The 27,945-nt window shown below is 39.1% G+C and overlaps 1 protein-coding gene across 12 annotated transcripts in view; it reads right to left on the minus strand.

Annotated features, from left to right (window-relative positions):
• MAGI2 (membrane associated guanylate kinase, WW and PDZ domain containing 2) overlaps positions 1 to 27,945 on the minus strand; it is a 585,270-nt gene that overhangs the window by 151,759 nt on the left and 405,566 nt on the right. For 9 of the 12 annotated variants that reach the window (XM_087967823.1, XM_087967826.1, XM_087967821.1 and 6 more), the window contains one exon: positions 12,550 to 12,630. The exons of the other annotated variants lie outside the window; for them this stretch is intronic. In XM_087967823.1, coding sequence (XP_087823949.1) covers positions 12,550 to 12,630 — 81 coding nt within the window. The remainder of the gene's footprint in view (positions 1 to 12,549; positions 12,631 to 27,945) is intronic. 12 annotated transcript variants of the gene reach the window in all.

Below are 27,945 nucleotides of genomic sequence, written 5' to 3' on the forward strand. Positions count from 1 at the left end.
CCAGGAACTACAAAACAGACCGTTTCCAAAACACCACAATAAAGTAACCCCTTTTCAACCATGAATCACATAGCATGGGGCTGCCGAATGGTTTGGCAAAGACTTGTGTGCCTTACACTCTAAAAGTTTTCACGAGGCAGCAGAACGGAGGTTCAGAATGAAGACCACAGAATAGACGGAGGAACAAAAATATGGACATAGCAGATTCTCACAGGTTCAGAGATAGGGCAACCTTTAGTTTTGGAACAAAGTTTCTGCTTCCAGGGGATGGAGAAAGTTTCAAGCAATAAAGGACACAGAGAATCTGATTTTCTTTTCAGCTTCCAGACTGAGTGCTTTAGAGTAGAACAGAACAGAATAAAAAAGGGAATGGAATGGAATGGAGAATAGAGTAGAATAGAATAAGAATAGAATAGAGTAGAGTAGAACAGAGAGCAGTAGAGTAGAGTAGAGCAGAATAGAATAGAACAGAATATGGAATGAATAGAGAATAGAATTGAACAGAATAGAATAGAATAGAATAGACAAAAAGAATGGAGTGGAGTGGAGTGGAGTGGAGTGGAATGGAATGGGATGGGATAGGGTAGGATAGGACAGAACAGAACAGAACAGGAAATGGAATGGAGTGGATTGGAACGGAACAGAACAGAGAATGTAATGGATTGGAATGGAACAGAATGGAACGGAACTGTTGTGAATCAATAAAAGTTACTAGCATAAATGCAAATCAGGGTTTGGAAACCTGCACACCTGATTGGCCCTTATACAACAACTAGGGATTGGTCCATAAGTAGTCCCTGATTGGCCACTATTTTGACACTTCTCATTGGTTATAAGTTTGAACTTGTTGCACATGTCATTGGTTAATAAGGTAGCAGATAACCCTATAAAAGGGTTGCTGTTGCCCATAGCCTTGCTCTGTTCTGTCCTATTTACGATTATTAAAGAGTTGAAGTCACTGGTCAGATGTCTGGTCTCCATTATTCCCCAAACTTAACAGGAACAAAAAGGAAGTGAACAGAACGGAACAGAACAGGGAATAGAATGAAATGGAGTGGAAAGTAGAATAAGAATAATGATAAAATAGAGTAGAGTAGAGTAGAGTAGAGTAGGGTAGAGTAGAGCAGAATAGAATAGAATAGAAATAGAATATGGAATGAATAGAGAATAGAATAGAATAGAATAGAATAGAATAGAATAGAATAGGAGAATGGAATGAATAGAGAATAGAATAGAATAGAATAGAATAGAATAGAATAGAATAGAGTAGAATAGGAGAATGGAATGAATAGAGAATAGAATAGAATAGAATAGAACAGAACAGAATAGAATTCTTTATTGACCAAATGCGATTGAACACACAAGAAATTTGTCTTTGCTGCATAAACTCCCAGTGTCCAGACATACAACAACAGTGATAAATCATTGTTCATAAACTTGTCAAATTTTTCAGCTTTCAATTTCCAAACATTAGGGGTGCTGAAACGTTGGGACATGCCTTGGGGATCGTAAAGCTATTTTGGTTATTTTAATATAATTTAGATGTGCTTGGTAAATAACTACACAAATGCCATATCATTTTTTAAAAAAACATTCTGCTTCTTTCCTTAAATCATAGTTATTTATGTTAGACCATAGTTAATTAACTCCTAGTAAATGAAAACCGTATAAAGCCTAAAGGGGGAAAGAAAAGTGAACTAAGAAACACCAAGGAAAAGAAACAGTAGGAAGCCCCTGTGGAATCATAATATATAATGTAAGAGATAAATAAATCCAGACGTCCAAAATAAATCACCTAAAGACACTATGTGTATCTTGTTTCTAATTTTCAAGATGGGAAGATGCCCCCTGAATGCTGTGAAGAAGGAATTTTTCTTCCTTTTCTTTCCTCCAGTAGTAGCACTTATTATAAAGCATTTTTAAAAATTATGGCATTTTTCCCAGTCCAACAAACCGTATAAACTTCTGTTTATCCTCAACTTATGAAAGTTCATTTAGTGACCATTTAAAGTTACTATGGCCCTGAAAAAAAGTGACTTATGACTGGTTTTTCACCCTTAACGACCATTGCAACATCCCCGTGGTCACCTGACCAAAATCCAGATGCTTGGCAACTGTTTCATATTTATGACAGGTGCTGCATCCTGGGGGTCACACGATCCCCTTTTGCGACCTTCTGGCAAGTAAAATCAAATTTAGACTCACTTAACAATGGTGTTGTTCACTTATCAACGGAAGTGATTCACTTAACTGCTGTGGCAAGAAAGATAGTAAAACGGGGTAAAACTCACTTAACAAATGTCACACTTCAACAGACAAAACCTTGGGCTCAGTTGGGTCATAAGCAGAGGTGGTAATTCAGCCGGCTCTGGAGAACTGTTGGTGGAAATTTTGGGTAGTTCGGAGAACCGGCAAATGCCACCTCTGACTGGCCCTGCCCCCATCACTTCTCTGCCTCCCGAGTCCCAGCTGATCGGCTGGGTCTTCTTTTGTTGCCCTGCACAGGAGAACAGAGCTGGAAAGAAGGTTAGTGGGTTGGGGAAGGAATGGGGATTTTGCAGTATATCCTTGCCCTGCCACGCCTACCAAGCCATGCCACCAAGCCAAGCCATGACCACCAAGCCAAGCCACACCACCAAACCACACCCACAGAACTGGTAGTAAACATTTTTGAATTCCACCACTTACTGGTCATAAGTTGAAGTTAGTTAGTTACTCTTGTTAATATGATAGATTCGGAGAATTTGACCTAAAGTCGGGCCGAGACTTTGCAGACCAAGTAATAAATATGTAGATCAATACATTCGATAGATCCCTTTCGTACAGCACACCAACCCTTTCTCAACCTGGATGATCTCAGGTCGTATTTCAAACCAATCTGAGTGGATCATCCTGGATTACAAGTCTTGGGAGTTAGAACCCAACCCACCCAAAAGGCAACAGATTAAGGGCAGCTGTTTAGCAACTCTCTACTTAGGAGGTGGCTCAGTGGCTAAGACGCTGAGCTTGTCGATCAGAAAGGCCGGCAATTCGGCGGTTTGAATCCTCAGCACTGGAGTGAGATCCCGCTACTTGTCCCATCTTCTGCCAACCTAGCAGTTCGAAAGCACGTAAAAAATGCAAGTAGAAAAATAGTGAAGTAGAAAAATAATACCTTTGGTGGGAAGGTAACAGTGTTCCATGCACCTTTGAAAGCGTTTAGTCCTGCCGGCCACATGACCACGGAGACGTCTTCGGACAGCGCTGGCTCTTTGGCTTTGTAACAGAGATGAGCAGCGCCCCCTAGAGCCAGAAACGACTAGCACATATGTGCGAGGGGAACCTTTATGTTTATCTTACTTAGGAGTAAGGAATTGTTTCCTCGCAGAAAATTGCAAAATTTTATCCAAAGGGGAAAAAAAAAGGGAGGGGAAGATGGGACTCTTGCTTTTTTTTTGCTTCTGCTTTAACAGAAGAGCATCTGTGATGTTATCCAAAACCACTCTGCTAACAGATAGAAGAAGAGCCCTTCTTTCATCTGTTAGCATGGTGATTTTGGATAATGTTTATTTTTACAGCTTTGGCGAGAGAGTGTTAATGGATAATATCGGGCACTAAGGGGTTCGCTCGAACATCAGATGCATGCAAATGGGTTTATGTAAGAGGCTTGTTTTGTTGTTGTTCAAAGCAGAAAAACAATGGAGGAACATTGGCAGTGCACAATGAGGCTTGGGCGGCTGGTTGGCGGAAAGTGAAAACTTCCATTCAAAGCCCTTAATTTCCGTAGCGCAAATACACACTTTCCCTGATTTCCTTCAGCCGGAGTTTTGTAGGCCACATCAACGCTACTTTCTCTGCAGCCTTTTCGTAAGGACAGTAGAAAGAGAGAGGCTTGGATTTGTGTTATCAGCTTTTCTTTTTCGTTTTATCAGAGATTCGAAATAACAGAATAACAGAGTTGGAAGGGACCTTGGAGGTCTTCTAGTCTACCCCCCTGCTCAAGCAGGAGAAGGCAAATTGTTTCACTGATTGATTGTTCTCCCTGTCAGGAAATTTCTCCTTTGTTCTAGCTTGCTTCTCTCATTGATTATTTGAAGTACCAAATTCTTCATCTCACCATCTCTCTCTCCCCTCTCCCTCCCTCCCTCTCTCTCCCTCTCCCTCTGTCCAGATTCATATCGAGATTGAGTAAAATATGCACCAGCCCCTGCGCTACCCTGTCCTATATTTCCCTGTTTTTTTTTATTCTCCGGGGCTGTAGCAAAAGATACGTTTTCTTGCTGTTTTCAAATACAATGCGCACGCTCACCGGACCGGTTGTTACACCGGTTGAATCCCACCACTGCCTACATTGTTTAAAAGAGGAAAATAGTTCTCAACCGTTTTCTTTTTGGCACCCATTTATGTATCCCAACACTCCTACATTGTCACCCCTCTGAACATGGAGGTAAAAGCTAGCAATGAAAGAAGACTAAGGGTCTCCATTGAGAGAAAGGGGAGAGGGAAACATTGCACAGGGGCTCTATGCTTTTTTTTTTTTTTTTTTAGGATAAGAAAAATGTCACTGGATTGTACAAAGACTCGTCTAGCCAAGGGTCCATTTTTCCATCATGACAAAAGTCAGAGTCCAGAAGAAAGGCTGGGAGGGAATGGAGTGAAGTCATTGGAGAAGCTGACAGGGCTCAAATGGTGGATGGATGTGGGAATTGGGCAGCTTCGGGACTCCTTCCCAGATAGGGGTTGTGACCTTTCTGCTGGAATTAATTCCTAGTCAGTACGTTCACTTCCTCTTTTAATTTAAAAGAACCCTGTCCTTTGCGTTAAACATGCCTTGGGATGTAACACAATCACCCTGCAGCTTCTTGTAAAGAATTAAATAAATAAAAAGAAAGAAACATGGAATGACTGGAAAGACTTGGCAAGAGCTTGAAACTGCAGATAAAATAATAATAATAATAATAATAATAATAATAATAATAATAATAATAATAATAATAATAATAATAATAATAATAATAATGACATTGCAATACTTGGTGATGCATGAATAAAAGAAAAAATCACAAAGTATCAGGACTTACAAATTGAAGTTGAGCGACTTTGGAAAAAGAAATTGTGTGTTATCCCAATTGTAACTGGAGCCCTTGGAACAATACCTAAAGGGCTGCCTCGCTATTTGGAAATTCTGAATTTATCAGACTTGAATACCCTGATTCTACAAAAAAAACAACAGCCTACTTGGAACAGCTTATATCCTCCGACTCTACCTGAACAGTTCCTAGATCCTTGGTTAGGACTCGAGCTGTTAAGCTATCAACTAGCCCCAAAGGCTGTGAATCTCACTAAGGATGAACTAATAATAATAATGATGATGATGATGATGATGATGTATCTAAGGCACAAGATTAGAAACTTAGCCCTAACCAAACTAAAAGCTGGCAATCTCATATCGTAGAACAGAGTAGAATAGAGAATAGAGAGTACAGAATACTGTAGAGCAGAGCAATGCAGAAGAGAAGAGAAGAGAAGAAAAAAAATCATAAGACTGGCAGGAACCCTATACTATTTCAAATAAACAGCTGTCCAATCTCTTCTTAAAAACCTCCAGTGATGGAGAAGCAAGGAAGGAAGGAAGGATAACAGCATAACAGAATAGCAAAGTTGGAAGGGACCTTGAAGGTCTTCTAGTCCAACCCCCTGCTCAGGCAGGAAACCCTAGACAATTTCAGACAAATGGCTGTCCAATCTCTTCTTTAAAGCCTCCCGTGTTGGAGCACCCACAACTTCTGCAGGCAAGCTGTTCTGCAGATTAATTGTTCTCAATGACAGGAAATTTCTCTTTAGTTGCAGGCTGAATCTCTCTTTAGTCTGCATCCAATCTGTTTTTTTTTTTTTTTAAATTTTGCCATGAACTGTAAACCAAAAGGTGGGTTCAGGTAGGAATTAGAATCTTAATTACACAAGCTCTCTATTATTTAGAACCATATCTGTGATTTTTGCCTGGCTTGTCTTGCATTATCAAGAGCCTCGACATTATATCATTTTAATAATAGCCTGCATGATTGCACAGCTATTCACAAGGATTGCTCTGTATTTCTGGGCTTTGAGAAACAAAATCTGTATCATTATTTTTTTTCCTAGAGGGAGGGTGAAGGGAGAAGTCTTTGGTAGAATGACTCATCTCAGCAAGACAGAGTTCAACATGGCTTATGGCAGCTTATTATTTTATGGTTCGTCGCACAGTCAGCCAGATGTTCAGACTGGAGTTCGCATTTTTATCCACCTATCGAGTTCTTCCATCTGAGCTAGGCAGATGTGAATGTTGTATGCCATTAGAGATCTCCCAAAGGGGCTTTTTCAAGAGGTCGCTTTCTTGAAAGACGTTTCGCTTCTCATCCAAGAACCTGATGATTTATCCCTTATAGCTTTTATGTACACTGAGAGACCGAAGACAAATTCCTTGGGTGTCCAATCACACTTGGCCAATAAACAATTCTATTCTATTCTAAGCTGAAGAAGCTTCTTGGATGAGAAGTGAAACATCTTCAAAGAAAAACCAAGAAAATCCAGTTGCCTCTTGAAAAAGCAACTTTGGGACAACCATGAACTGGATGACTGAGAATCTAATCTCCATTGACTGTTAGAGATAGTATTGGGTTTCCTGCCTGAGCAAGGGGGTGGACTAGAAGATCTCCACGATCCTTTCCAACTGTCTATTCTATTCTATTCTATTCTATTCTATTCTATTCTATTCTATTCTACTCTACTCTACTCTACTCTACTCTACTCTACTCTACTCTACTCTACTCTAATTCTACTCTACTCTAATTCTATTCTATTCTATTCTATTCTATTCTATTCTATTCTATTCTATTCTATTCTATTCTATTCTACCTACCTTCTATTCTACTCTGCTCTACTCTATTCTAATTCTATTCTAATTCTATCATTCTATTCTATTCTATTCTATTATTATACTCTATTCTACTTCTATTCTATTCTATTCTATTCTATTCTATTCTATTCTATTCTATTCATTTCTACTCTACTCTAACTCACTCTATACTCTAATTCTATTCTATTCTATTCTATTCTATTCTATTCTATTCTATTCTATTCTATTCTATTCTATTCATTCTATCACTACTCTACTCACTCTACTCTAATTCTACTCTAATTCTATTCTAATTTACTCTAATTCTATTCTATCTATTCTATTCTATTCTATTCTATTCTATTCTCTACTCTACTCTCTATTCTACTCACTCTAATTCTATTCTCATTCTATTCTATTCTATTCTATTCTATTCTATTCTATCTATTCTATTCTTCTCAAATCTAATCTACTCTACTCTATTCTATTCTATTCATTCTATTCTATTCTATTCTATTCTATTCTATTCTATTCTATTCTATTCTATTCTATTCTATTCTATTCTATTCTATTCTATTCTATTCTATTCTATTCTATTCTATTCTATTCTATTCTATTCTATTCTATTCTATTCTATTCCATTCCATTCCACTCCACTCCAATCTCCATTCCATGCTACACATTGCCCCCAACAATCTGGGTCCTCATTCTACTGATCTCAGAAGGACAGGAAACTGAGTCAACCTTGAGCTCCATCAAAATCGAACTCTTGGCTGTGGGCAAAATCAGCCTGTAATACTGCATTCTAATCACTGCACCACCAGGGCTCTGGTAATGTAACAATGACTTGGTAAACAAGGACCAAGGAAGTTGTGAATTTGATTTAGATGGAAAGAGCAGCCAAAAACTCTTGACATATAGGTCAGTTGGAAAAAAAAATGTACGGTGATTTTCCTTGATAAGTAAGTAAGTCTTGTTGGCTGCTTTCCTGACAGTAGAACTCACTGAATGTAATAAGACTCATTTCTAAGTCAGATGGCACGATGGATGAGAAGTAAATATTTTACTTATTTCTAAACGGCTGCGTGCATTGACAGAGGTAAATGAAATTTCACCAACCACCAGAAGATTTGGCTTGAAAGTTTTTCCTTCTTGCCAGATACAACCTTATCTTGACATCTGCCAGGCTCAACTAATTCAGCAATGAAAGGAAGTAGAAGAGCATGATAAAATGCTTAGATATAAGTCTGGACCAAGAGTTAGCTTCAGCCAACAAGAAAATAATTAATTGTCTGCATTTGTTTTTTTAATCAAGGCAAGTTGTGGAAGATTTATAAGCATCTGATTGTATGTCATCTCTTTTGCCTTTGTAAAGAACTCTGGCCAACAAAATATAGTTCATTTTTCAAGCAATATGGCCAATGATATATTTATCTCATTATGGTCTGGTCTGCAATGCAGCTTCCTGCTTTATTTTCAAGAGTCTTACCAACAGGAAAAACTCAAGAACCAATCTGAATTCATTCATTTATTTTTTTATTTTTTTATTTTGTCAATTGCTTGCAAGATAATCGGTATAAGTAAAAACATAGTTATGAATACATGGATACATATAAGAAAAATAAAAAAATAAAAGAAACAATAGGACAGGGACGGTAGGCACATTGGTGTGCTAATGCACGCCCCCTACAGACCTCTTAGGAAAGGGGTGAGGTCAATAGTCGACAGTCTAAGGTTAAAGTTTTTGGGGTTTGGGGAAGAAACCACAGAGTCAGGAAGAGTATTCCAGACATTGACCACTCTGTTGCTGAAGTTGTATTTCCTGCAATCAAGTTTGGTGTGATTAACCTTGAGTTTGTATCTATTGTTTGCTCTTGTGTTGTTATGGCTGAAGCTGAAGTATTCATTGACAGGTAGGACATAGCAATGTATGATTTTATATACTATACTTAGATTGGACCGAAGGCGGGGTAGTTCTAGGTTTTCTAGGTCTAGAATTTCAAGTCTGGTGGCATAAGGTATTCTGCAACGAGTAGAGGAGTGGAGAACTCTTCTTGTGAAATATTTCTGGATTTTCTCAACTGTGCTAATATCAGATACGTAATGTGGGTTCCAGACTGATGAGCTGTATTCGAGTATTGGTCTAGCAAATGTTTTGTATGCTCTAGTTATTAGTGTAATATTACCAGAGAAAAAGCTACGTAATATTAGGTTAACAACTCTTAATGCCTTTTTGGGTATGTAGTTACAGTGAGCTCTAGCACTTAGATCATTAGAGATGAGTATTCCAAGGTCCTTTACAGAGCTTGGATCATCAACAAGTTCTTGACTATTCAGCCTGTATTTTATTTTCTGATATTTTTTTTTGCCAATATGTAGGACAGAGCATTTATTTGTTGAGATTTGAAGTTGCCATTTGTTTGAACATTCTGATACATAGTCAAGGTCTTTTTGAAGGGTAGCAGTATTGTCTGTGGTGTTGAATAGCTTTACATCATCAGCAAAGAGAATGCAGTTGCTCTTGATATGATCACAAAGGTCAATTATGTAGAGTATAAAAAGAGTTGGTCCTAGAACACTGCCTGGGGGGACACCAATGTTGACAGGTACAGAATTTGATAGGACACTAAGAACGATGCATCGTTACAAAGAGACAGGCCTGCTTTGTATTTGGAATTCTAAAAGCTTAAGCTGGGAAGTTGGAAAAAACTTTTCCAAAAAAGACAATAATGAAGAATTGTGGCCAGGAAATCTACAGAAAGGGATGGTGAGGGATGGTGCCTACAGAGGAGGAGGTGTTGTGGTGGGCACTCCGCTAGAGAAAAATTAGCTGAAGATGGACTCCAGCATGAGTCCAAAAGCTTGGAAGAATAAACCTCTGATTCCAGTGACCGACCCAGATTGAATCTTGAAATATTTTCCTACAGAAAAACCCACAGTTTCCCAGGAAGGAGGGAGCCTATTCATAAGAGTGGGTGGAGAGAAAAGACAATCCAGCCCAGAGATGGAGAGGAGACAAAGGAAGAAATTTAAGATAACCATTCTTTAGAGTGTATTTATTGGGATAAGAGTGGTAAAAGTTTAGTCTGGCAAGATTCTGTCTACTGGATCTAAGGAGATGAAGAAGTGAGCTTTAGCTGGGTTGTTCTGTGTCCTTCTTGGGTTGGATTTGACATGTATTCATGTAGCCAGAAGGTTGTGTCCACAGTTTGCAGGCCCCAAGCAATTGTCACAACCAAAAATGTTCCATTTGACTGAAAAGGTGTGTAAGTATATCTTGAAGTAAAAGTATGCCTATATATAAAATTATATATTATCAATGGAACATCTCCAGAAGGTGTGGGTCCTCCAACACTGGAGGTTTTTAAGAAGAGATTGGATAATAGGGTTTGATAGGATTATAGGGTTTCCTGCTTCAGTAGGAAGGTTGGACTAGAAGACCTCCAAGGTCCCTTCCAACTCTATTATCCTGTTAAGCTTACATTCTCTTCCGGGAATTGGTTATCACTCTAGACCTAGTCAATTGTATCACAATTGGCAAAAGAAAAAGAAACTATCACTTTCTTCAATTTACCTATGTTTTTAGAGAAGCTTTAGAATAATTAAAATCAAAACAGAAAACCCTCAAAGGTATTACTCACGATTACCAAACACTTTAAATGCTACACCTGCCATTACACATAAAATAACATTCAACTACTAATTGGGGGGGAAAAGAACAAAAACAAACATTTTAACATCACCCTTATTGGCAAAGAATTCCTTTGGGACAGAAATGGCTGAATGGTATATTTACAAATGCATTTATTCATTTAGAAAATGTATATAGTTGCCTACTCACAGCTCCTCTGATTACAACCCATTGCTTTGTTGGAATTGTATTATATTCTGCAGTGGAGGAGGAAGAGGAGAGAGAAAAGGGAAGGTAGAATATTGTAGATTTATCTATTTTAAGAATTGGAAGGGAGATTGTAGAATTTCTAATCCTGTCCTCTTCCTAAGGAAGGAATTCACTTCTTCTACATCGTCCAAGGATGTCAACACATATTCTGATAAAATGCCTCCAGTTAAGGAAACTGCATCACCCAGTCTTGAATAGAAATTAAAGACCATCCTGTGATTGTTAGAGCATTATCATAAAACTGCACGGCCATGCCATGTGGGGGAAATTGACTGGAGAAAGATATTATGTTTGGAAAAGTTAGCCTCCTAAATATGTTTTTTCAAAAAGGCAACTGGGCTTTATTTTTCCTTGAAGATGTGTTGCTTCTCATCCAAGAAGCTTTTTCAGTTCTGACTGGATGGTGGAGAATGGAAGGATTTATATTCCTTGCGGCCATCTGGTCGTTAGCACTTCTATTCTCCACCATTCAGAACAGAAGAAGCTTCTGCAACAGTTAGTTTCCAGATGTCCTTCAAGCGAAATGTTTTCTTCCGTGCAAAATAGGAGTTCATTTAGGGATGAAAATTTAAGGCTGTGTTCCAATTTCTCTCGTTCTTTTCAGGTTTTCTAATTTCCCTCCCCAAATAGGACACTGTTTAAAAAAGGGTCTAGATTACAATTAAAAAAAAACCCAAACAACCACAGGCTGTAGCTCTATGAATCATAATAAGAAATTTATTTTAACACTGGAGGACAACGTTTGAATTAAACAGAGTAATGGAGAAAATGGTGTCATTGGCAGATAAATTGAATGACGATGCGTTCAACTTTTGATAGGCTCAGCAACAACAGTAGCAAAAGAAGCATATTCTCTTTGGAAACATACATCCCTCAGCGAAACAAGGTAAGAGGATTGAGGAAGCAAAGCTTGCTAGATAAACTAGTAAAAGCAATAGCAACTTAGACTTATATACTGCTTCTCAGTGCTTTTACAGCCCTCTCTACACAGTTTACAGAGTCAGCATGTGGCCCCCAACAATCTGGAAGGACCTTGGAAGGATGGAAGGCTGAGTCAACCTTGAGCTGGTGAGAATCAAACTGCTGGTAGCGAGCAGAGTTAGCCTGCAATACCGCATTCTCACCACTGGCGCCACTACGGCTCTTTAAGGCTAAAGGCTAAGCTTAGAAAAACGAGGAAACACGTTAAAACTTGGTTTGCTGTCCCAATAAAATAAGGACTCTGATAATTTTTCTTGGTTGAATTTTAGAATTTCAGTGAAATAGACCGGAAGCAGCAAAATCAAAACAAGTCTTCTAAGCAGGCACTAACTCTGCTAAAAAAAAAAAAAAAAGAATACAGGTAGTCCTTCGACTTACGACCACAAACTGAGCCCAACATTTTCATTGCTAAGTGAGACATTCGTGAAATCAGTCCCCCCCATTTTACGGCCTTTCTGCTCTCCGTGGTTAAGTGAATCACTCCAGTTGTTAAGTCAGGAACACGGTTGTTTGGTGATTCTGGCTTCCCCGCAGATTTTGTCGTTGGAAGGTTTGCAAAAAAAAAGGGATCCCAAGACCTCGGGACACTGCAACCGTCATAAATATGAGTCAGTTGCCAAACATCTGAATTTTGGTCATGTGATGATGGGGATGCTGCAAGTGTGGTTGTAAGTGTGAAAAATGGTCATCGGTCCCCTTTTTCAGTGCCGTTGCAACTTTGGTCACTAAACGATCTGTTGTAAGTCGAAGACTACCTGTACACCTGGAGCCATGACAGTTATATCCTTTATCATATTTAATTTAGCTTTATTACCTTCATTCTCTTCCTTTGTCAGAGGAAAGCTTCCTCCATTGGAAGAAGGGAATCTTTGGATCCAACCCATTAGATTAAGATCTGTATGGGGAGAGGAAATTGACCATTCAGGTCTACAGATTGATGGTCCTTATAGCATTTATCCAGATACTATCAATTCCTGGAATTGTCATTTTTCAACTGGCAACACAGTAGGTTTTACAACACTCATTTTATTCAGATTTTTTTTTTTTCCCACTTAAGCATTCTTAGCATACGGCAAATAATTCAAACAGTTGCAGGAGCTGGTTAAAGATTAAAAGAAATTGTAAGAAGCAGAATATTGCTTTTTTTTTTTTTTGACATATCATCTAAGAGCACTAACAAATTAATAAGGTGCATTCTATTACTAATTCCCATCCGCTACATAATACATATAATGATGAGTTCTCTGAATATATTTTCAGTTTGTGGGAATGCACTAAACTCTAAAAATAAAAGTATAAAATATTCACTTTAAAAAAAACAAGTGCTTTTATCAATTCAAGACACATATCAAAAATAAGAAAAATATGAGAAACAAAATAATTATTTTACACTGTGTATGAGATAAATTGCCCGCCCCCCATAAAGCTGTAATAAAATCCAATCCAATTTAATTATGAAATGTAAAAAGTTACAAGTTTTAGCAGTGTATTAATATAATGTATAACATGCAAGAACATCCTATGTGGTTGACTTTTATCAGCTACTATTACCACGCTAGGCAATAATTTTTTTTGAGCTGGTATTGACATCCTGTTGGAGATACAAGTGAAGTTTTTCTAGATGGATAAAATAATGGATGGAAACTGAACAAGGAGAGATTCAACCTGGAAATAAGGAGAAACTTTCTGACAGAACAATCAACCAATGGAACAGAAGTTGCCCTCGGAAGTTGTGGGAGCTTCATCACTTGAGACTTTCAAGAAGAGATTGGACTGCCATTTGTCAGAAATGGTATAGAGTCTCCCACTTGGGCGGGGGGTTGGACTAGATGACCTACAAGGTCCCTTCCAACTCTGATTATCTGTTATTTTGAAACATATTCACTACTGTTTTTAATATAAGCTGTATTAGGCTAAATTGTGGAAAGGAAGAGAAGAGCAAGAGGGTGTTGTGGCCCGCCAGATTCAAACAGTGAGGAGGTTGGGGAGGAACATGGGCCAGCCCTGGAATCTGGGGAAGGCTCAGACAAGTGCTCTGCATCAGAGGCAGAGATGGGGCCCGGGCCGACTGACAGTTATCAGCTGCCTTCAGAGTTGGACATCAGTGGGGCAGAAGAACAGCTGGAGTCTGTTCCCAGTGTGCGCATGCACAGAGCTGCCAGATGAAGGGAACAGCTAAGGAACAAGGGTCGACTCGGGAGTAAGCAAGCCACAAGTGGATGGTGAATTACCCTCCCATAGAGAATAAAAGAGGAACGAAAGGGGAGTGGGGTTTTGCAGGAGACAATTAGTTCATTTTGGGTGAAGATCTGTTCCTGCATTCTTAAGTATTGTGGTGTCTGAAAGATATTGGCCTGGCACATTTCCAAGCCTGATAAAGGTTTCTAATTGTGAACTATCTTGAAAGACTGTTGGCTGGGACTTTGCTGGAGAGGAATTCACTGTAAATTAAATAAAAGGGGTTTATCGGGATGAGGACTCAGCTTCGCGCTGTTGGGGAAGCTTAGGTCAGAACAAGTAGTAACAAAATACACTAGGTGATAGATGGAGCTTCAGACATGCTGAAGGACCAGATGAAGGACAGATCTTCCTGAAGAAACTCATATCTATGTGGTCATTAAGAAATAAACAATTTAATCAAAACCAGGTATAAATTATTCTGGAACATTCTGAAGGAACAGGGCAATGGATGACCAACATGAATGTGGAAAACAAATATCTAATATCCCACTTCCAAACTTTTGACAAGCAAAAACACTTGAAAGTGGCTTCGAATTGTGTAGGCCTCATTTCATGCCTTGGAATTTGTAAATCGTTAGCTGGGCTATCAGCTCATGAATAAAATGGGGGGAAAAGTGGACATATGTGTTGTGAGATTAACAAAAAAAAAACCTACTTCTAAGCAATTTAACATTATGTCTGAGGTTATCCTACAATAGGTTTACAACCAGCCTTTTATGTCTGGGGGAGAACTGTCACAAAAATTATCGGTATCCCCTTTAAAAGGAAAGAAATAATGAAACTGATGGAAAAATTAACTAGCAGATAGTGGAAACTGCATTGCATTTAACCTTTATTTAAAGGCTGAAAGAAAAACATATTTGATTAAAACTGACAGCATTTGGAAAAGAACATTTGAAAGGACAAAGGTTACTTTTAAATGTTCCAGTTGATAATTATATCATACACCCAAATTGTACATTTTAACTTATTCTGTTATCTGAGATTGTCATGGGCCAAAGCAGAAAGAAAACAGAAAAAACTCACTTTGCGAACCTATGAAAATAATCAGTCCTATCAACAGATAAATAAACACCCCCAGTTGGAAGTGTCACTTTTCATGTTTCTTGCTACTACCTCACTGTTGTCAGGTGCAAAGAATCAGGACTACACATTAAGTTCCAGTTAAGCTGATTTTATGCCTACACACAATAATTTAGTCAACTAATGGTCAACATTAAATTGGTGCTAGATAAGAGTCAACAGAACACAAGAAGGGATGGATGTAATGACTCTTGGCTGATTCCTCTCTTGACTCCACCTTCAGTCTTTGCCTAACCTTCTCCTACACTGTTGATTCTTTGCTTTTTGCTTTCATTCATTTTAGGAGGTCTGAAAGGGAGCAGTTGCTCTTTTCAAGAGATTGAGAAGTGTACAAAAGCATGCTCCTAAAGCAGGAAGTACAGAAGAGGTCATCATATCAGATATTCTCCAACAATGTGCTGAAGACAGGAGGGAACGAAGAGAGGACAAGATAAAATAGGGACATCTGCCATGACACCGTCCATCTCATGCCAGCACTATCTGAATAAAATGCCCCTTGTAATAGTTTAATTATATATATCTCACAGTCTGGTTTGAATACATAGTGGAAAAAAGAGTTTGCAGAGTTAACAATATGGTATATATATGTATGTGTGTGTGTGTGTGTGTGTCTGTCTGTCTGTCTGTCTGTCTCTGTGTGTTTACGCATGTATATATGTATGTACACATGTATGTACATGTATATATGTGTATGTATGTGTATATGTATGTGTGTGTATATATATATATATTTATATATATGTGTGTGTGTCTATGTGTGTGTGTGTGTGTGTGTGTGTGTGTGTACACACACACATATACATAAACACACCTGCACAGACGCATATATAGTATATGTATATATATGGGGATATATATGTGTATATTTTCTTTTGAAAGCGAGTATCAGAATTCCATTTCTAAATGCATGCCAGTGTGTTCACAGAAAAAAAAAAGTGACGATAAAGGTTATCTTATCTTTGCTACAAATGAAAAGGTATCAAGGTAATCAGAAAGAAGACAGAGCAAATAAGGCAACTGTTTGTTATTAAAAAAAAACCACTTAATTAGCAAGCCCTCAAGTATTTTTTTTTAGATTCAGGCTAATCCCCATTAGGTTCTACTTCATTTCTGAGAAGAGCTGAACCTTAAAATGTCTGTTTGACTTGGAGCCCATCTCAAGAGCATCATTCTGCTTTATAAGCCAAGCTAGTCTGTATTCATTAATGTTATATAATTAAGCAGAATCTTGGCAGAGCTATGGAAAAAAACATTAGAATACAATGCATGGTAGAATTAAATTACTTATGTGGTATTCAATGGTTTTTCTCCCCGACCCCCAATATATTTCTCACAAAGTCTGTAGAGGGCTTTATAAATATCCAAGACTGCACCAGCATACCGAGGAGTAATAGTAGATAATCCAGTATTCAATAAACTTCAATAAACTTTAAATTCCTTTCTATGATCATAACTATAACTTTTCCCTTTTGGCGTAAGTTATATTGTGAAGAGTGCAGAAAAGGAATAAGGAGGAACAAGCCAGTGAAATTCATGGAAGGAGGGAAGAAAAAGAAAATATAGTAAAAACATAGCTCAGGTTCACTTGGTGCTCAATTCATTATTTCTCACCACATTCTTCTTCTTCTTCCTTTACTACCCCTACTTCTTACGTAACTCATTCCTACTACATTTAAGTCACTTTCATATTCGTCTTGACATACCCAGTTCTCCCATTCCTATAACAAGGTAGACAGAAGTATACTCTTACAGGAGCAATTTCACTTCTTTCAACAAGTATTTTATATATACCAGTGGTGGATAATCTTTTTGGGCTCCTGTGCCAAAAATTGGGTGCACGCTTGCATGCTCACACTCACATGCCATCACCCAGAAGGCAATGTGCGATCCCCCCACACCCCCTACACATGCGTGTGCAATCCCCACCCACCCCCCACCCCCACTTCCCCTTACCTGCACTGTGCCTCACAGCTGATTTTCGGTCGGTTTGAGGCCTATTTCGGCCTCCCAGAGGCTTGAGGAAGGCTTCTGCAGGCTTTGCAGGCCGAAAACTAGGTCTGTTTCATCATTTCTGGTAGTTTCGGAAAAACAAGAAGTGACAAAAAGGACCTAGTTTTCGGCCTGCAAAGCCTGCAAAAGCCTGCAGAAGCCTTTCTCAAAAAGGCCTCAAACCAGCTGAAAATCAGCTGTGACGCGTGCACTTGCACAGTGAGGTAACTTTGCCTGCAGCTCGCATGCCGGCACATATGGCTCTGCCTGCCACCTGTGGCACGCATGCCATAGGTTTGCCATCACAGATATATATAATACTTGTTCTCCAGTTATACCATCTACATCTGCAGCCTTACCCTTGTTCAACATTTCCACAGCATTTGTGATTTCAAACCATTCACTGACTCATCCATCCATCCATCCATCCATCCATCCATCCATCCATCCATTCAGTTTAGGTGCTGCCTGACTCCAATTATCTCTGGGCAGCTCAAAACCAAACCAAAATATGATGGGATCTGGTCATTTTACAGAGGCATAAAGAAAAACAACAAAGAGACACTGAAGAAGCGTAGCCTATCCATTTCAACACCAGTCTTTGGGAGAACAACCAGGGTTTTATACAGTAGATTAGCAAAAGAGCAACACAGATTTCAACACTGTTTTTTAATTCCAGGCTCCTTGTTTAGCTTCTTGTTTAGCCTTGTAGTAATGGGGAAAATGCAGGTAATGCAAAAAGAAAGCTATATTTTCTCCAATTAAGAGCAGGTGTCATTTTCTGGTGGGTTTTGTAAAAGAAGGGAGAGACATTATCTTATCTTCAGAGTTCTTCCCTAGTATGAGAGATGACCAGGCTGAGTCTGGGGGTGGGGTCAAATGCGTCATAAGTCATGAGTTCTTGCACACTCACAAGAGATCTAAGTTTGGCCTACCTTGAATGCCTCTCTTATCTCCTGCTCATTTCCCTCGACAGATTCTCAAAGAGGGCTTAAATTTGCAATAAATCTTTATATTCATTTGAACTTCCTGAATCTCTTGATTTTCCCGGCTTTTGACACTAACTGATTACTTCCATTCCTACTTTAAAATCCATGAGCTAAGTTCACACTTGGCCTCTCCCCAAGCTAATGACCTCCATAGGTATATACTGTATTACCAATCTACAGTATCTTTTAGAGCCACGGTTTTCAACCACTGTGCTGTGCTACATTTGTCATGAAAAGTCCACATCAGTGAGTCAGAAATAAAGGTTGGGAAAGGTTGTGTGTCTCCATAGGAATAACTTGCCTCTGTAACCCCATGGGACTTCTGGTTTCATGAGCCAGAAGTCTTCTCTATAAGATGATTAAGGGACTGGAGCAGAGGTGGTATTCAGCATGTTCTGACCAGTTCTGGAGAACCGGTAGTGGAAATTTTGAGTATTTCGGAGAAGCGGCCAATACCACCTCTGACTTGCCCTGGCCCCATCTATTCTCTGCATCCCATTGAGTCCCAGCTGATCGGCTGGGTCTCCTTTGGTTGCCCTGCACAGGAGAATGGAGCTGGAAAGCAGGTTAATGGGGTGGGGAGGGAATGGGGATTTTATGGTATCCTTCCCCTGCCATGCCTACCAAGCCACACCCACCAAGCCACATCACGCCCACCAAGCCATGCCCCAAAACTGGTAGTAATTTTTTTTGAACCCCACCACTGAACTGGAGGCTAAAACATATGAAGAACGGTTGCCAGAATTGGGTATGTGTAGTCTAGTGAAAAGAAGGATGAGGGGAGAGATGATAGCAATGTTCCAATATTTGGGGGGCCGCCAAAAAGATGAGAGGGACAACTTTTTCTCCCAAGCACCTTAAGGCAGGACAAGAAGCAATGGATGGAAAGTAATCACAAAGAGAACCACCCAAGAATTAAGGAGAAACCTCTTAACACGGAGCACAATCAACAGTGGAACAGCTTACTTTCAGAAGTTGTGGGTGCTCAGACTTCTGGTTTGAAGGGCTTCGGCGACAGACAGAAATCCGCGATCGTGCACAGTTTCTGTCTGGGCTCGCCGCTGGAGCGCCCCGAGCTGGCTGGTCTCGGGGCTAAGCCACCCCATAGAGGTGGTGAAGAGTGGGGAGACCGCCAGCAGGGGTGAGGAGAGCTGCATCTCTCCTCCTCAGCTGGCCATTACTCCCTTTCCCGAAGGTGGTTGCAGCGGTCAGAAATGGCCACCACAAAGAAGAACTCGACCAGAAAAGAATTTGCAGGAGGAAGATAAGAAGTGAAAGTTTTGGCTGACCGGGTTAAATTGTAAAAGCAACAACCAAGGTACCCTGGAATTTAAACTTACAAAAAATAACATCGCTCCCAAAGAAGAGTCGGAAGCAGCGAAGGAAAATGAAAAGGGAAAGGTTTGGCTTTTTTCTTCTTCTCTCTCCTTCCCTATACTGACAACTAAGAGACTTAAATAAGAAATCGGAAAAGTCCACTTTGACATCAATAGGCAATTAAGCTGAAAATAAAACAAAATGCCAAAGGGATAATAAAGATTTCTGGACATTAAAAACTTTCTTTTTCATAAGCAGGAAGGGAGAGAAAAAGAATAAGGGCAGGATCTGGAAGAGGGAGGAGATTGTCTGGAATTAAAAAGAATCTAAAGTAAAACTTCAACAAGACTTCTAAAAGATACATTTTAACTGAAACTTTGCAACTAAATAGTAACCCCAGGAAGAGAAAGTGAAAAAAAAAGGGCAAAAAAGAAACAGCTTGCGTGTATTTGGATTATTTGGTGATCTTTGGATTTTTGGTTATTATATTTGAATGACTAAAATCAATCGGGTGGTTGTTTAAAAATTTATACAATGGCACCACTTCTGAATGAATTGAAAATGGAACTTAAAAAGTACAAAGAAGATGCACAAGAAGGGAAGGGTTCTTTTGGCTTCGTTTTTCAATTCTTAGAAATGGAGATTTGGAACTATGAGAAACAACAAGAAAAGACTGCAAAACAAGAAGACTGGGACAAAGAAGAAGCCATCTTTAATGAACAAGTAATTCTATGTGGGGAAGAAAAAGGAAAGGGGGAAAGAGAATGGAGAATTTAAGACTTAAAAAAACAACCAAAGAAAAGAAAAATATTTCGAAAAATAAGTATAATACTGGAAAGCAACAGAAAAGGGGAATACAGAAGAGAGAAATAGAGGTAGAGAGACAAGGGGGTAAAAGGGGAGAGAGAAGAAGAGAGGGAAGAAGGAACGGAAAAGAAGTTACAAAGGACCGGGCAAGATATAGAGAAACAGGACCTATTTAGAGATAATGGGTGAAAATCTAACTGAAAAAGGGATTCTGTAAAGATACATAAGATTGTATTGTTATATTAGTAATAGAAATAACTTTAGAAAATTGGAAACAATGTATGATTAAAATGAGGGATAAAATAGTTAGTGTAATTTAGTGAAATGTTTGTGAATAAAATAAGTGAAATAAAATAAATGAGAAAATTGAATTAGGAAGGAACGGGAACATTTTAATTAGTTAATGTTTTATAAAATATAAGTGAAGAGGGGGAATTAACTATGGAAAGCTTATAATTGTTCCCATAGAAGTATATTTAATTGAAAAGTAATGTTAAAGATGTTAAGACTTTAATGAATATTAATATTAATGATAGAATTGAATTGGAATGGAATGTTGTTTTCATTATATTATACATTTATAATTTTTTCTTTTTTAAGAATACAGTGTGTATTTTAAGAATGTACCAAGCAGAATCCGAATGGAAGTTATGTATTATATTGAATGTTACAACTTTAGGGAAAAGATATAAAGGCGTCATACTCCAATCAGTAACTACAGGAGAAATTTACAAAAAAAGAAGAAGTTGTGGGTGCTCCATCACTGGAGGCTTTTAAGAAGAGACTGGACAAACACTCATCTGAAATGATTTAGGGTATGTATAGGTATGTAAGATGATGTACATTCCTACTGCAGAAACCATCTATAACTCTCCTTGTTCCCATCAACATGGCTAACAATGACAGGGTTGACTTATTCGTTATTGAAATGTGTCCACCATCAGAAAAAGAAATGAGCTCTGAAATCCTTTTCTTTCAAACACTGTCCTTGTCAAATTGCGAGAGAATTAGACAGAATACGAAAAACATTTGACTAATTAATTCCTGTTTGAAAAAAAAAGGTGATCACATTTTTAAAACTTGCAGCTGTTTTCTTCATATTGTAGAGAAACAGCTGGCGCGCTCGAAGGAAAAAGCAGTCCAAGACAGTCAGTTCTTCTAAGCAAAAAGGGGAGAAACAGAGAGAGGGACTAAAAATGGCCATTTTGGAGATGAAGATGAAGCCAAAGTGATCCATGCCTACAACCTCAAACAGCCTCGTATGTTAGTGTCAGGGTGGGATTCCACCGGTTCGGCTCGGTTCTATAGAACCAGTGGCTCCAAAGAGCAGCTGACACCGAACCAGTTCTCTCTGAAGATCTTCTTTTCTTTGGTTGGGCCCACCCACCCGCCTGGGCTCTTAGTTGCTTTGCGTGGCACGGCTGAGTGCCACGCATCAGCAGGAGATGGTAATTGCTTGCAGGAGAAGTTGTTTTGCAAGTACTGTGCATGCAGCAAAATGCACGCTCACCGAACCGGTTGTTATGCCGGTAGGATCCCACCCCTTGTCAGGAAATGTGTTGCCCAGCAGTGCTAAGCCTGCCTGCCTCCCCAAGTTGTTGATGATCCAAACTCTGTCAAGGATCTTGGAGTACTCATCTCAAATGACCTAAGTGCTAGAGCTCACTGTAACTACATAGCCAAAAAGGCGTTAAGAGTTGTTAACCTAATATTACGTAGCTTTTTCTCCGGTAATATTACAGTAATAACTAGAGCATACAAAACATTTGCTAGACCAATACTCGAATACAGCTCATCAGTCTGGAACCCACATTATGTATCTGATATTAACACAGTTGAGAAAGTCCAGAAATATTTCACAAGAAGAATTCTCCACTCCTCTACTCATTGTAGAATACCTTATGCCACCAGACTTGAAATTCTAGACAGAAAACCTAGAACTACCCCGCCCGGTCCGATCTAAGTATAGTATATAAAATCATACATTGCAATGTCCTACCTGTCAATGAATACTTCAGCTTCAGCCATAACAACACAAGAGCAAACAATAGATACAAACTCAAGGTTAATTGTACCAAACTTGATTGCAGGAAATATGACTTCAGCAACAGAGTGGTCAATATCTGGAATACTCTTCCTGACTCTGTGGTTTTTTTCCCCAAACCCCAAAAACTTTAACCTTAGACTGTCTATTATTGACCTCACCCCTTTCCTAAGAGGTCTGTAGGGGGTGTACATAAGCGCACCAACGTGTCTACCGTCCCTGTCCTATTGTTTCTTTTATATTTTTCTTATATGTATCCATGTATTCATAACTATATTTTTACTTATACCTATTATTGTGTAAGCAATTGACAAATAAAAATAAATAAATAAAAATAAATAAGTAGCTTTGGAACATTTTATACAGCCTCTTCATGAGGTTAGAGCAGGGGTCCCCAAACCCTGGTCCATGGACTGACATCAGGCCATGGCAGTGGTGGGGTTCTACCGGTTCGGACCTGTGAGAAAAGGGCAACTAGGCCCTAAAGTTGGCGTAGGCTTCTGCTTAACTTTACGCCTCAAATTAAGTCTATATATATTATAATGCCAGCTGAACTGATTTTGCAAGCATGGCGAAATAGTTTCAATCTTCTGAGCGGATTTTGCAGGTGCAGCAATATGTTTGCTATCTGCTACTTCTGCAAAAAGCACAAATTTGCTGGACAATCAAAACTAAGGAGCTGTTTTGGATCACGAATGTCTGGGACATTGAGGAAAAAGGGGAACGGAAAGTGGCAGGTGGCAAGTGAGTTCGCATATGCCCACAAGTGTGTGTTAATTGATGGTCAGTATGAGGGGTCAAGGAGGTACATCCAGTAAGATTACATGCTACTAGGTGGGCTTCAGAAGAAGAAGGATATAAAAGAAGGGGGTAAATCTCAAATCAGGGCCACCGATGGTAGCTATTCCTTACTGGACTTAGCTACTATCTCTGGACCTCATTGCAATGGGTTGTTAGTAAGTACTATCTTACTGAAATGTTATTATGTTATGATGGCTTTTCATGTTCCAAATTGCTCATGAAATAAACCTCTGATCTCAAAGTAAGATTTATTGCAAATATTTGAATTTACACATCACCACAGCAGTGAGAATTGCAGTTGCTCAGTCTTGGAAAATGGTCACTATACCGACAGACTGTTTAGTAATCCAATTTTTTTTCAATTGTGCAGAAATGGACAAACTCACTATAGAATTAAATAATAAGGAAGACTCGGCATATTTTTCAATTTGGGATAATTGGTATCAATGGATAGATAGTAGGAATATGAAATGTATAGATTAGAAAAAGATAGAAATATGTATATGTACACAATTAATTAGAAATGTATGGAAATGTATGAATATAACTAAGATTTTTTTACTACTGTCAAAGAAGGTGGAGAATTGTACAAAGTTATTTGTTTAGATTTACTTGTATTTTAATGTTTCAAATCTCAGTAAAGTTTTAAAATTAAAAAAGAAAAAGAAAGGGAAAGGAAGATGGATAGGAAAAGGAAAACAATTCGGGAAAGAAATAGAGAATGAAATGATGAGTATAAATGCCAAGGAACAAGGAAAAGGAAGTAAAAAAGAAGTTTTTTTTTTTTTTTAAAAAAAATGTGTTAAAAAAGAAAACTGCAGAAAAATTAAGGAGAGATGATGAATAAGAAAAGAATAACGTTAGGCAAAGTAAGAGTTTGTTTAAGTTGATTTTGCATGTCACAGAATAAATAACAGATTGTGAATTATTGCTGCTATTATTGAGATATTCTCTTATACCGTAATAAAATTTTCATTAGCCTGGGGGAAAAAATAAAGTAAGATTTATTGCTGGTGGTTTGCCTGTATTCCTGTTTTATTGAATTATTTTTATAACAGACTGGTTCAGGTGAACTGGTAGTTTCGGTGAGCATTTGGCTCCACCCACCCATTACTGCTCTTTCCTGTGCTATATTTCCTGGGCTTTTTTTTAGCACAGCTGATTCGCGTGGTAGAGTGGTTTTGCCATGCCTCAGCTGTTTTAGTCACCGGGGCTGCAGTGGAAGGTAAATAATTGAGTTGAAAATGGGCCTTTTGAAATGCAGAGTGTGTGCGTGTGTGAACCGGTTGAATCGCTCCATTGGGCCACGGCATGCCAGAAACAGGGCTGCACAAACAAGCAAAATATCAGGGTTCCAGAAAACCTCCACTCCAACAAATAACTCTGGGACAGACATCCTATCAAAAGTTCTATTTTATTTGAATGGTAAACTGGCACATCTGGGGAATCCCGAATCTGAAAGTTCCGGGTTTCCTTGCAATAAGTAAAAATTAGAAATCCTCTTATCACATGCCCCAATCACCATCCGTCCCAACTTGAGATGTCCCCTCACCCAGGTGCAGAAATAACATGACCTTGACTTAGAAGAAGAATGTTATTATGTCTAACCACATACACTCCAAGACATTCCCCGCCTCTCATTTTCCCAGGCTCAAGAATGTGGCAGCATGGAAGCATCTGGTGTCAATATGGCTTCCAAAGCTGACACAAAGCCCCATCCACAGGATGCAGGCATCACACGAAACCTCCCCTTCCTCTCTGGTCCACAGAAAAACTTCTCCCCACGGAATTGATCTGTAGCGCCCAAAAGGTTTGGGGGCAGCTGCCCTAGAGCCGGCCACCGGAGGAAGTGAAATATGATTTCCCTGCTAACTACTGTAGTAACAGGCTCTGTTTTATGAGACTCCTTCTGGATATGGAAACTCCACTTCTATTTTGCTAGATAAAAAACATGTTCTTCTTCCATAACATCATTTAGACACAGTTTATCCAGAGAGGAAGATATCTCTGTTGACAATGTAAACATTGATTTCCAACTACATTCTTCAAAAATACCCTACAGTGTTTCCTGTACTGATATATTTTGCGCTATTCTCTAACAGTTGGTCAAATGTAGGTCTTCTTCTCCTTTAATTGAAATATTTTGTTCCCTCTAGGGCAGGGGTGTTAAACTCACAGCCCATGGGCTGGATGCGTCACGTATTGGCCCCACCCAGTTTAGCGGAGGGGAAAAACGTCCTGATACGTCATGTGATGCCACCATGACAACGTGAGTTTGACACCCCTGTTCTATTTGTCAAAATATTATTGTTTTTTGTAATTGAAAATTTAAAACAATTCCAACAGAAAAGATGCTTTACAGTACAATTTTCAAAAACCTTATTTTCAAAATTTATCTTGATCTCAATATCAATCTCTCTCTGTCTCTCTGTCTCTCTGTCTCTCTCTCTCTCTCTGTCTGTCTGTCTGTCTGTCTATCTATCTATCTATCTATCTATCTATCTATCTATCTATCTATCTATCTATCTATCTATCTATCTATCTATCTATCTATCTCTATAATCTAATCTAATGTACATCTATTCTACTCTACTCTACTCTACTCTTCTCTATTAAAGGGAAACTAAAGGGTGATCATTTTCATAATCCAGGCCAATATATTTGGATTCCTTTACCAGATGACAAAACACAAGCGATCCACCCCAATGATAGAAGATGGTTGTGTCCAGAATTAGGTGGGTCTATCTCTCGAAAGAATTCATAGGTGGCAAACGCCAACCAGATTGCTTTAAATAAATACTGGACATTACAATCTTCTACCCATGGTTTTTGCAATAGCAATATATGTATTTAAGAGGGCGAGATGACTAGCAAGCATATACACCAGAGGTGGTATTCAGCAGGTTCTGACCAGTTCTGGAGAACCGGTAGTGGATATTTTGAGTAGTTCAGAGAACCAGCAAATACCACCTCTAACTGAAGATTTTCCAGTATCCTTCACCTGCCACGCCTACCAAGCCACACCCATGGAACCGGTAGTAAAATTTTTTGAATCCCACCACTGGTATACACACATAGAGCAATATAATCTACCAGCGTCTTTTTATTCCACTCTGAAGCTTGTTATTCCTGTTTCACTGCTGAGCTGGGCTACAAGATCCCATATGAAATATGTTAGGGAGAGATAGAGCAATAAAAATTAAAATGGCAAGAAACACTATCCGGAGAACGATCATAAAAATCTCTGTGTTAAACATGTCGTGCACTGCTGGCATTTGGAAGACAAGTTCCAGAGGACCAAAGGAGTTTAGGAAATCACTTACTTGTGATTAGGAAAATATTTCTTCAGGGTACAACACACACATACACCCCAGCACAGATAAATACCTTGTGTGTCAAATCACACTTGTCTAATAAGGAATATTCTATTCTACTCTACTCTACTCTACTCTACTCTACTCTACTCTACTCTACTCTACGCTATGCTACACTATGCTACGCTACTTCTATTCTACTCTATTCTTCTCAACTCTACTTAGAAATCTACACTAATTCTATCAACTCTATTCTATTCTACTCTACTCCATTCCATTCCACTATCTTCACATTAAATTTATTTGTGACGTGTATTCCATTCCATTCCACTATCTTCACATTAAATTTATTTGTGACATGTATTCCATTCCATTCCATTCCATTATCTTCACATTCGATCTATTGGTGACACAATAATATATTAAAAAGCACAGATATTTGGAGGAATGGTAAACTTCCTGTTCTGCAACCCACATGGTATGGGCACTGCAATACAGGAAGAGCTTCCAAAATTATTTCACCCCACCCATTCTGGATATGTTTAGGAGAGAAGCATTTACTACTATCCTTTGTTTTTGATTGGATCTATGTTTTTTTTTTCAAAGTAGGAAGGCAATCATGGTCAACACTATGCTCAAGACAAGGTAAAGAAATAAGAAACTAAGCTCTGACTCTAGAAGGAAAATTTCCTGGCATCTATGGAGATTCTCCATCACCCAGATCAAGGTGGTCAGAACTGAAGAAGCTTCTTGGATGAGAAGCAAAACATTTTCAAGGAAAAACAAACAAACAAGAACTTGAAAAAAGCAAGTTATGACCATTTTTCACATTTACTACGCTTGCCGCAGCCCTGATGGTCACACGATCAAAATTCAGATGCTTGGCCAATGTCACATACTTATGATGGTTGCAGTCAAGTATCCCCCTTCGGCAACCTTCTGGCAAGCATGGTGAACGGGGAAGCCACTTAACAACTGTGTTATGAGCTTAACAACTGCAGTGATTCCCTTATCAATGGTGACAAGAAAGGTCATAAAAATGGGGCAAAATTCATCTAACCAACGTCTCGCTCAGCAACCGAAATGTTGAGCTCAATTGAGGTCATAAAAAGAAGACTTCCTGTATTTCCGCACTCTACGGTAGAACTATTTCATGATTCTATGGCACTGTTCTGACCCAGATCCCCAAACACAACAAACCCACTGAAATGAACTCAAAGATTCCTTTATAAGGAGCGCTAGCAGCCCGGCAAAAAGCTTCTCTCTCAACGCCGGTTAACAAGTCTGTCCGACAGGGAGATGAATAGTTATCTGCCACATCTATTCATCTCCACCCCCTGCTATTTATCCCCAGAGCTAGGGGTGGGGCTTTGCTAGCAGTGGTGGCTCTTCCATCCCAAAGACCGGCCCATAGATTTCCACTGCTCTCCTCTCCTCTGCCTTCTGCACATCCGTGCATCAGGCACTGGACTTAGCTGTTCCTCATCAGCCACCTCCAGACCTGGGGGCTGTTGTCTCTCCATCTGAGGGCTGACAGACGGCCCAGGCTCCGCCTCTGTCTCTCTCTCTCTCTGCCAGCTCCATTCCCTCTTCCCCCTCAGAGTTCTCTTGATGCTGACCCTGAC

This window comes from Notechis scutatus, chromosome 6, assembly GCF_049901735.1.
Source record: "Notechis scutatus isolate UNSWTSFEM ecotype Mainland chromosome 6, rNotScu1.2, whole genome shotgun sequence".
Taxonomy (NCBI): domain Eukaryota; kingdom Metazoa; phylum Chordata; class Lepidosauria; order Squamata; family Elapidae; genus Notechis; species Notechis scutatus.